General features: G+C 46.0%; 2 protein-coding genes across 2 annotated transcripts; both read left to right on the top strand.

The window, feature by feature from the left end:
- The first annotated feature begins 109 nt into the window (after window positions 1-109).
- Window positions 110-839, top strand: YBEY (ybeY metalloendoribonuclease). Its single transcript, XM_056495788.1, has 3 exons — window positions 110-483; window positions 570-638; window positions 753-839. Exons 1-3 carry the CDS (start codon window positions 145-147, stop codon window positions 837-839), a joined length of 495 nt encoding a protein of 164 aa, XP_056351763.1. The 5' UTR covers window positions 110-144.
- A 55-nt stretch (window positions 840-894) lies between these two features.
- Window positions 895-9471, top strand: POFUT2 (protein O-fucosyltransferase 2). The gene is given in 10 exon segments (XM_056495789.1): window positions 895-975; window positions 977-1068; window positions 1650-1900; window positions 2884-3028; window positions 3322-3432; window positions 5551-5617; window positions 7043-7168; window positions 7691-7871; window positions 8118-8241; window positions 8532-9471. Coding segments are annotated over 10 exon segments (1332 nt in total). The 3' UTR covers window positions 8686-9471.
- The last annotated feature ends 1926 nt before the right edge of the window (window positions 9472-11397 follow it).

The raw sequence follows: 11397 nt of genomic DNA, 5'->3' as shown, positions 1-11397 counted from the left end.
GGGCGGGGTTCCAGTTCGGGGGCGTGGTCTCTTGGGGGTGGGCGGGGTATGGATTAATACGTGCGGTGGTGGGCGGGGCTCCGGGGTGGAGTCTCCTTCTGGTGGGTGGGGTCCCCCTGGCGGCCGGGTGGTGCCGGCGCTGCCATGAGCGTGGCGCTGCGGAACGCGCAGCGCGCCGTGCCCGTGCGCCGGGCTCCGCTCCGCCGCTCCGTCTGCGCCCTGCGCGTCGCCCTGGGCGTCTCCCGCTTCGACGTGGGGCTGGTCTGCGCCGGCAACGCGTTAATGCAGCGTCTGAACGGCGACTACCGACACTGCCCGGAGCCCACCGACGTCCTCTCTTTCCCGTTGCACCAAGTGGCGGCGGGGGAGCTGCCGCGGCCGCGCTGCCGTGACGAGTACAACCTGGGGGACATTTTCCTGGGGGTAGAATACATCCACCAGCAGTGCCGCGAGACCGGGGAGGATTTTGACGATGTTCTGACGGTGAGCCCCGCTAGGGCATGGTGGGCGGCGGGGCCGCCACGGGACTCGGTCGGTAATACGTGTGTTGTGCTTCTGACCCCGTGCAGGTGACCGCAGCCCACGGATTGTGCCATTTGCTCGGCTACCGGCACGACACGAAACCCGAGTGGGAGCAGGTGCGGGATGCGCTGGGGCCGGGGAGGGTGTGCGGGGTCCGGCATGGGGTGGACCGGAGGCCCCGGCGACAGGAGTCGCGGCTTGCCTGGTGCTGACCGCCGCTGCTCCCGCAGATGTACCAGAAGGAAGCGCAAATCCTGGAGGAGCTGAACCGTCTCACAGGCTCCCGCCTGAGGCCCCTCACCGCCGGCCTCTTCTAGGAGAGCCAGAGGGGCCGGGGCTCCGCCGGCGCCGCCCCGGACGTGGCGTGGGGGAATGGCGGCGCAGGGGCCCGGCAGCCGCTTCCCCCCGGCGCTGCTGCTCCTCGGCTTGGCCGCGCTCGCCCGCCTGCCGTTCCCCGCCGCCCTCCGCCGCCGCCGCCCTCCGAGCCGCCCGCCGCTCCTCGCTGCCTGCCGCCGCCGCCGCCGCCGCCGCCGCACCAGGTGAGCAGTGGCGGCCCCGGGCCAGTCCTGCCCGCCGGGCTGTCCCCGGCCGTGCGGTGTCTGCTTGCACAGGCGCCTCGCCGTGTCTCGGCCATCGTCTGGTAAAGGACCTCCTTCACCTACTGGTGCCTTTTGGGGTCGATTTTGGAGGCTGTCATCGCAAAAGTCCGAGGGCTTTCGTCGGTAGAATATCCCGAGTTGGAAGGGACCCCACAGGGATCATCCGGTTCCCAGCTGCATTATTTTCCCCTCCTTCTTTGGGGCGTGTTTTCCTGGCTTTGTGTCCAGCTTACAAGAGTTAGCCTGGGTGACATGCCAGTGGTTTCACCATTTTTATGAGACTCTTCACTCCTTGACCTGCTGCAAGAGACGCTCCTGGCATGTGCTACCTCACCAAGAGACCCTAGTGGCCCCTGCAGGACACACTGTTCTAACTTCCCGTATTTCTTCCCCTTCCAAGTACTGCAAACTCAAAAAGAGTGGCTTCCTTCCCAACAGTTTCATCACAGGATCGTAGGGTAAAAAAGAAAAATGTGTAAAAGTCTCAATGTGCTCCCAGAAATAATGGTATTGCTTTGCTCTCCTCAGATACCTTTTGTACGATGTGAACCCCCCTGAAGGGTTCAACCTCCGCAGAGATGTCTACGTTCGCATTGCTTCTCTTTTAAAGACCCTGAGGAAAAGCGAAAACTGGGTGTTGGTTCTGCCTCCCTGGGGACGTCTTTATCACTGGCAGAGCCCTGACATCCTCCAGGTCCGGATCCTGTGGTCTGAGTTCTTTGATATCCCAAGCCTCAACAGAAACATCCCTGTCATCGAATATGAGGAGTTCCTTGCAGGTGGAGTGTAGGATCATACAATCTACAATTAACTAAATATTTGGTGTGGTTTCTTAAGAGTTTGTCCTTTTATATAAAAAAAAATTCCTAAGAGGAGGTGGCAAGAGGAGTGATGGGAGGGAGTTTTGCTGAGCTACACAACTACTAGGATGGAGTAACCCAATTACTTGGCAGCTTGTTTGATATAGCACTGCTGTCCTCTCAACTTCTGGGACTCCTGAAGACAGGCAATGAATGCCTGTGGTTAAATTCACCTGTGGTATTTCTGTGTGGTTTTGACCATAATAAGAAGACCATAAGGAGTGAGGCAGCTTGTTGAAATATAGACAAGCCATCTTTTTCTGAGTGTGGTGGTTGGACAGTAAAAGCTGTAAAGCACCCTGAACTTACTTTTTCGTCATCGATGCTGCACATACTTGAAATACTCCTTGCGTTTTGTGTCTAAGAGAAAGGCTTTCCATAAGAAGGTGAAGTTGGTTCCTTTAGGATTTAATGCCACCAAATGTTCAAATCTGCAGCAGTGTCACAGGCTTGTAAAGGCCACCAAATATCACACCTCTGCAAGGAGCTCCAAGGGCAAGCCATTCATTGCCTTCCAGGAAAATGCACGTAGATACCCTTGAATTTAGGGGAAGAAGGGCTTGTATTTGGCATTTTTCTTGGAGGCACTCCTCCTGTGGCAGCTTCTTACACCACTGAAAACCTGTGTGCGTCATGGTATGTTTTACCCAGCTGACAGTGATTCCATTGTGTTTGACACATTAAATCACACAGAGCTGGGTGAGATAGCAGGTGGTCACATTGCCTGACCCTTGGAGCTTTTCTGGCTCATACAGAACGTCCTTCCCTTTTTTATAGGGAAAACAGGGAAGTAGTGTAATATTAGCATTTTTAGCAGATTTTTAACTGCAACTGATGTTCAGTCATATGTTTATGGTGTGGGTTTTCATGTTTACAAATCCTTTGCTTTCCCTTCTGCTCAGAGTCAGGTGGGCCCTTTATTGAACAGATTTATGTGCTTCAAGGCTTTGCAGAAGGATGGAAAGAAGGAACATGGGAAGAAAAAATAGATGAAAGGCCGTGCATTGATCAGCTGATGTACTCCAAAGACAAACATGGCTACTACAGGTAACATTGAGCAGTCCTTCTCGTCTCTTCAGTTCTATTCAGAGAGATATTTGCCTGCTGTGAATATCTGGGTGCTTGGAGTTCGCTTGGTTTTTGAAAAGCCCGTCAATAATAAAATGTATTGGTATGAGAAGAACCTAATTCTAATAAAGTTGTTGCTCCACATGAAAGCAGCATAAAGGAGGTGGCTGGTTTATTTGTATCATATGTGGGTTTTTTAGGATGTTTTGTTCTATGAATGGCATTAATTTAAAATACAAGTCTGTGAACCAATCCTTTGTATTCCGTTTTAGGGGCTGGTTCTGGGGTTACGAGGAAACACGAGGCCTAAATGCCTCTTGCTTGTCTGTCCAAGGATCTGCCTCTATTGTGGCTCCCATTCTTCTGAAGAACACTTCAGCACAGTGAGTTGCCTTGTTTAACTACTTATTGTTGTATTATTGTTTTACAACCCCATAGCTGGGTGGGAAGGGCAGGGGCAATTTAAAAGCTGTATCCCACTTTTGAGATACTTCATCACTGAATTATTGTACTCTGTTAACATCATAACTAAAGGGATTTACACTGTAAGAAACACTTAACTGTAAGTTAAGTTAAAGATTGCAGTGCTAAAACCTAAGAGCAAATACCCTTGAGCCCCTTTATATTCCCTCTCAGGCAGCTTTTGTGACTTCTACCTCCAAGGTAGCATCAGATATCCCCTAGATCACGCAGTGGAAGAGATGCTGAGCTCAGCTGATCCATATTCTACTCCATATCACATATGATTTTAGATCTCTGACATATTCCCCCTCAGTAGTCTGCTATGCAGTGGGAGGAGTCCTGGCTCCATTAGTTCTTCTCCATGGGAAAGCCATTCCATGCCTCTGGTTGTCACCACTGCCAATCTCCAAACGTTTGCAGTTCAGCAGGACCCTGCACACTGAGTGGGTGAACCTGTTACATTGCAATACAAATGACCTGCTCTGTTAATTGCTCTCTTCTTTCTCCACTAATTCTTGACACACAGATTCATTATTTTAACCTCTGAGCGTTGCCTTGATGTTCGCATCAAACTATCCTCATTTCTGACCATCAAGACCTTTAGTTGTTAGATGAAGCTACGTTGTTGTTTTTTAGGGTTTATTTACTACACTCACTCTTATGTTAGATTCCATCTGCCACTTCATTGGCCAGTGATCAGACTTCTCTAATTCTTCATAGTTTGTCTTAGTTGGTCTGAGGAATTTAAAATAATTGTTAAGCTGTATCACCTGATTTCATGGCCTTCTGTCCGTTGTTTAGGAGTCGGGTGAAGAGACCTTCCACTTGTGACCTCCCTCTGCAATGAGAACCATACATTTATCCCTGTCTCTAAATTTTTTTTATTTTTTTTTTTAAATTCAGGCAAGAACCTTTCTGTGCCAAGTTTTCTTAAAAGCCTTAAATGAAGGCTGTCAGGAAATCTTGTTAGGCATTGTCAGTGAGACGTCCCTTATCTTCATGTGTGCCAGTGTCTTCAAACTAAACTGATTGTTCAGATCTCCCATATTGCCCTTCTGGCTGGACCACCAGTTGTGTGGTCCTGGGGCTGGTTTTTGCTCTTCAAGTGTGGTCACTTCAAGGAAACTTCTCAATGCGTTTGGATTAGTAACCTCATTCTAGTCTTCATGTTAGATGCAGTGCTGCTTCTTCTCCAGCACAGTCTAGTCTGTTTTCCAGGTGATTTAGAGCCTTTCAGGCAGGTGTCCAGCTGATTATCAGCAGTGATAATCCAAGGTTGGTTTGCTTCCTCTCTTTTTAGTAGAAGGAGATACACATAATGACCTTGATCCTTTTTAGCAGAAGCATTTCTCTATGTGTTTGCTTATCATCAGTGTGCTCCCAAACTAAATCTGCATCTCTTGTGCTCTGGGATACTTGAAACTTTCAAAATCTCTTCTGCATCTTAGAACTTGAATAGTGCGGTTACGTTTCCAGTACCCAATCCTGAACTCTGTTTGTTTGTGGGAAGCACAAGCTGCTGTCTAACACCTCACATTTTGGTAGTGTCTCTGTATTCTTTGATCTGTTGTTTTACTGTAGGGCATTTTATTCTACACGTGGAAAACACCTTCTCTGTTTTCATGATCTTCTGCTTTGTCCCAGAGGCTGTCCTGTGCTGAGGCTGAGCATTATCACACATGTCACTTCTCCCCTTTGGATCACTCCCACTGTCACTGTCCTGTAGCAGCTACTGCCAGGACTGTGAGGGGTGGTTAATGCTTGTTAGTGTTTAACTTTCAGAGTCAGGGTACCATTTATTAAGGAAGAGAGCAGGCACAGGGAGTGGTGTGGTTCCCTTCTCTCCCCAGCAGACTGTGGGTCACAATTCACCTTGGAGAGAACTGGAATTTGCCTCAAAGGAGCCTGTCCCTCGTTCCCCATGCCTGCTTTGCAAACAGATCATGGTCTGTGCTTTATCCTATCAAATGTGTAAAGAAACATCATAATGTAAATTCTATTCCTAAGGAACCTGCACTCAGTTTTATAATTTTCAATAGGTCAGTGATGTTAGACAGAGCTGAAAACCTTCTTCATGACCACTACGGAGGGAGAGATTATTGGAATGTGAGTATTTTACAGATAGCTTCTCTAGACTTTTTACTTGGCTCTGCTAAAAAATTCAATAACCAGTGTGTGCTTCAGTTTTGCCTTGGGTTTCTTGTCTTGATAGTAACTTGTGTCTTCTGTTTCAGCAGTTTGTGCTAACATGGTTTTCAGGCTGCTGTGGATTGATGTGATACAGGAATTCATCCTGCTGTCTTGTGCCTAAAGGCCCAGTGCTACAGGGTGTCCTGATTAAAAGGACCTCCCCTATACAGCACATCTACAATCAGAAGGGAGCAGTTTCATATCTAGTCCAACATCAAGATTAGTCTTTTCAAAAGAATTCTGTAAAGTGCTCGTTAGTGTCCCAAATCCCTCCCCATTGGCTTCAAAGGCAAAATTCCCATGGGTTTCAAGGCAAAGGTCTATGGTAAAATAATTCCTGTCATAAAGGTTTTAAGACAATATTAAGGTTCAGACACAGGAAAATGGAACATGATATGGAGTGCTTGATATAGTTAAAATTCCTAATGATATTTCAAAACAAATGACATGGACTCAGTCTTGTAAGCGTCTGATTATTCACTTGAGATATGGCATGTTTTCAGAAGTGGACCAAACAGTAGTTTGCTAGCCATGACTTGTTCACTGAGAGTGACCTCTCAAAGAAACAAATGCAACCCAGGTATCATATTTGAGCACGGTCTTTTGACCTGTAAAAGTGGATATGAAATCCATAGCACACATTTCTTAGCAGTGGCACTTTAGACATTGCTCCAGTGGTTTTACCTGATGTCCAAACAGAAATTTGCTCACTGCAGCTTGGGCCCAGAGCCTCTTCTTTTTCTTCCCATGCTCCTCTGAGAAGCATCTCTGTCTTCTCCGTTTCTTTGCATACAAAGACGGAGAAAGTGGGATTTGCTTTGTTCTTTTGCCTGTTAATAAAAAGGCCACTTGTGGCTGTGTGTAGTGGTAACTGCATCACAGAATCTTAGAGATTATTATTCTCAGGTTAAGGAAATAATTCCTTTTTCATCACTTTTCCACTGAATTTCATAGGTGTGTCTGTGGCTAGATGCCTAATATTTTTAAAGCAGGTTTTATTCTTACAGGTGATATGCACATTTGCCCAGCTTAGGTTTCAAGTGTGAGATATATTGCTAGGGTGTTTACTTTGGTATATTATGTGTTCTGTTGTGTAAATAACTGCAGTGTCCTCCCTGTACCTGTGTATTGCAGGGGCAGGTGAATATGCTGGTTATAAATGTGGTGATAATTAGAAATAAACTATTAAAGCTTGGATAAAAGATTAGAAGTAGTTACTTAGAGTACTGCATAGAGGTACCAGAAATAACTGCATCCTAGAAGTGCTGTGTGTATGAAAATGTCTCCTACTCATTTTTAGTTCTTCTTTTTCTGACACAGCGTCTGCTCTTTTTCCAACAGACCCGTCGGAGCATGGTGTTCGCTAAACACCTCCGTGTGGTGGGAGACGAGTTTAGGAAGAAATATCTTCAGTCCACCGATGAGGCAGACAGGACACAGTACAAGGAGGACTGGACACAGATGAGGGTAAAATCCTCAACAGTCTGTTCCTGTAATAGAACATATGTGTACTCCTGGCTGTGTGCTGCAGGGCATGTTGGAGGCTACACGTGAGTGACACTTCTGCTCACATTAAGGTGGACACGCGTGTTTCTCGTGAACCTTCTCCCTATGTGACACGTGCTAACAGTCTGTCAAGGTGTGCCTGGCCAGTTGTAAAGACCAGATCTTTGTTGCCCTCATTTCAGTAAAGCAAGCTTGAATTTCTTCTTGTTTTCAGCACTACGTGTGGGTCTAAAGTTCAGCTGCCACCTGCCAGTTTTATTTGGTCAAGGAGAGGAGTTTTTCCTTACAAAAATTTGGCACTCCAGTTTCTCTCTTCCATGATGGAGGCCACCCAAGATCTAAATGTTGCAACTAGTGTCCCAAGTTAGTTCCAGTCCATACTTAAAAATAGAGTGATTCTGTGCCTTATCCAGAGGTGATTCTGGCTTTTCTGTGTGAACGGTGATGCTCTCAAGTTTTAAAGTTTCAGTCTTTCTCTCGTAGGTTAAGATGGCCACAGCTCTAGGTGGCCCATACCTTGGGGTTCATCTCAGAAGGAGGGACTTTATTTGGGGTCACAGAGAAGATGTGCCTTCCCTGCAAGGAGCAGTAAAGAAAATCCACAGCCTCTTGGAGACACTTAAACTTGAAAAAGTTTTTGTAGCCACTGATGCTGTTGAGGAAGGTAGGCAAATTGCAGCCACTTCAGGATTGGTAACTTTTGACAATGAGTGCAGCAATTACCACTGGCTCCCCTCCCTGCCTGCAATGCTGTGAATTTTGGCAACTATATTGTAAAATTTGTTAGTTGATTTTGGTGTCACTTGCTCTGTAACTGCTCATCCAGGCTCCCTTAAACAAACACATTTTGTTACAGCAGCAAGTTGCTCTTCATAATGTAGAAATAAATTTGTATCCTTCCTTTTTTAAGAGATTGAACTGCTCAAGAAACTGTTGCCTGAGATGGTGAGGTTTGAACCCTCTCTGGAGGAGCTGGAACTCTATAAGGATGGAGGCTTGGCTGTGATTGACCAGTGGATTTGCGCACATGCAAGGTAGCAAAACTGATTTATTTCAGGCAAAGCTTAATATCACTGTCACAAAACTGAGTATGATTTTTGGTCCACGGCTGTTTACAAACTATGTAAGACATTATATAATTGATTATATAATTGATATGTGTATAGTAGATGCATAATTGTATATTTGTGTATGTAAATATATATATGATAATTTCATTATCATTTCATTTCACTGAACAGTAAGGTTCATTGGACTGAAATCTAATTGCTTGCATTTTAAAAACCTCTCCCCATCACAAACCATTTTTTATTTCTTTTCATAGGTATTTTATAGGCACCTCAGTTTCAACATTTTCCTTCCGAATCCATGAGGAAAGGGAGATCTTGGGATTTGATCCAAAAACAACTTACAACCGATTTTGTGGTGAAACAGAGAAAAACTGTGAGCAGCCAACTCACTGGAAGATTGTATATTAAACACAGAGAAATACAAGGTTTTGATGCTGTTAAGAGTTCAAAATAACAAGGAAAAATGATGGGGAATTACCTGCCTTGGAACAAAGTATGACCCAGTCCTGTGCTCTGAGCTCCTCCCCTTCCAGTGTTGGTGTGACCTGGGGGGAGTGGGCGTACTGCTCAGTGTCTCTGGACCTCACAGCATTTCTACGTGGGTCCCCAGTAGAAATGGTCCCCAGGCTGCCTTCTCTGAGTGGTCCCACATGCACCAAGTGGTTGCTACAGACCTCAGGGGCCTCCTGGCTGCAGAACTGGGTTATGGGAGGTGGTAAAGCAATGCCCAGGCTATGCCTGTTTAAACCAGCCTCGCCTGTTGGAGCATTTCCTATCTGTCCATGGTTCTCTCTCTGGGTCTGTGGTCATTTTTTAACAGAGCTGGCCGTGCCACCAGGAGTGCTCACCCTGGGAGCACCAGGCTGTTCCCAGGAAGGGACAAAGCTGCCACTGGAATAAAAGCCGGGGAGGAAGGGGGGGGGTTCTGCTCCCACTCCAAGGGAAGAGCCTGCAAGGCCCATCCATTGGGCACTCCATTGTGTGTTCACCCGATGCCGAGCCCGGGCTCAGCATTGTCCTTTTCGCTTGTGGCTATCGAGGACCATGTTTTGGTCGCAAAATAAATATCGCTCGTTTTAATCATATTTAATTCGGCTTGATCTCGTTTTTATCTATAACAGTTCCTGTATATCCTTAGATAACATTGCTTTTGGATACTGCTTCACATGGATTAAAAGATATCCTGGCAAACCATCATATTCATCCTTCTATTAATACAGCCACACTATCACCCAGCTAAGCTGGTAAAGTTCTCACTAGGGGAGAACCCCCAAGTGACTCAACACCTGGATACCCCCAAAACTCACCTGGATAACCTGGGTACCCCTTGAAAATGTGGATCGCTTGAAACCCCTGGAGCCCCCCCCAAACTGATGTCCCCAAAATCCTCATTGCTTTGACAGGATAAACCTAGTGTCCCTAAATCGTCATTGCCTTTAATGGCTAGACATGGTGTCCCTAAATTCTTATCGACTTCAGTGGGGCAGACCTAGAGTCCTGTTTATCCCCATTTATTTCCCAGTAGTTGAATTTATTTCCCAGTGGTTCCACTTATGCCCCAATGCTCCCAGTAACCCCAGTGTCCCCCCCTTAGCTGCTCCCAGTGCTTGCAGTTTAACCAGTAACCCTTCCTGAACAAGCCCTGAACAAGGGGTAGACCTGGTGTCACTAAATCCACATTGACTTCAGTTTGGTAAATCCAGTATTCCTCAAACCCCAAATGACTTCAGTCGGGTAGATTGGTGTCCCTCAATCACCTTCGAATTCAATTGGTAGACCTGATGTCACAACATTTTTGGTGCTAAAACTCCCAATTCTGGCCTTGAAACTCTAACATTTTGGGCTGAAAACAGAGATTTTGGGCTTACCTAGAGACATAGCTCCAGCACAGGCCACAGGTGGGGGATCAGGGATTCAGGACTGGCTTCCAGGAATTCATCCAAGACTTCAGAGCATCTGCACCTTGATCCTGGAGTGGAAATTCCTGGAATTCAGCTAAACATTTCCCTTAAATTTACCCAAATTTCCCAATTTTAGCCCCAAACTTCCACAAAATCCCATTTGACTTTAATGGTAGACCTGCGTACCCTAAATCATTATTGATTTCAATAGGGCAAATGTGATGTCCCGAAATCCCCACTGACTTTAATGCAGTACTCTTGGTGCCCCGACATGCCTATTGAATGCAATGGAGTAAACCTGATGTCAAAAAAATCCCTATCAGGAGATTAATATTACAAGAGACAGGACAACTGAGAGACATTGTAATAGATGGTTTATTGCTTTACTGCATCAGTGTCATAGAAGGGTGAGACTTTAAAGGTGTTACATCCAATGCCATAATATCAGAAGCGACCTCATTCTTAGTTACAATGCCTTATGTTAGTTTTTTAACCAATCAAACACTTCTATGAAGTTCGCTGGCGTCTCTTTACACCTCTCATTAATTGCTTTGCTTCTCATGGCTTTGCTGCAATATGTCATTTTACAAACAATCATATAACACTTCACAAACCCATATTGATAAAACTTAAGCTTCTAACTAACTTTATAACAGATTCTATGTGGGAGTCCAGGGTGTTCCCCTGGCTTCCCTGGGGGTCTCAAAACTCCCCTGGCGAGGGTCTCAAAAGACCCCTGAATGAGACCCAGGTGTCTCAGGGGCTGAATTTAGCTACTTGGAACAATTTACCAACATTGAGGGAAGAAATGCAAGCTGCAAAAATAAACAGAGTGTAAATTAGGTTGTTAGAATGTAGAATAAGTAGATTTCTAGACTGTTTATATTAAGGGCCTTGTGGCCAAGATGGAGGATTTGGGGTGGGGTATACCTCTTCCTCCTTCTTCTCCGTGTCATCCATGCTGGGTGACATGCTGGCACTATCAAATTGGATGGGGGACAAAGCTAGACAGTTTAACAAGATTGAAGTGTATTTGGAGTCAATTGTAAATACCTAGTACGTAATTTAGAGTATAAAAATATAAGTCCTGCCTCTGCCAGGCAGATTCTGCCCTGGACGTCTGGCGAGCAGACTGCTGTTCGCTGGACAAAGCATTCCTAAGATAAGAAATAAAAAACAACCATGAAAACCTCTAAGAACAGCCTCCTGCAGTCTCTCA

The sequence above is a fragment of the Oenanthe melanoleuca genome, chromosome 7 (assembly GCF_029582105.1).
Source record: "Oenanthe melanoleuca isolate GR-GAL-2019-014 chromosome 7, OMel1.0, whole genome shotgun sequence".
In the NCBI taxonomy this organism is placed as follows: domain Eukaryota; kingdom Metazoa; phylum Chordata; class Aves; order Passeriformes; family Muscicapidae; genus Oenanthe; species Oenanthe melanoleuca.
This window is presented reverse-complemented; position numbering and strand designations above follow the sequence as displayed.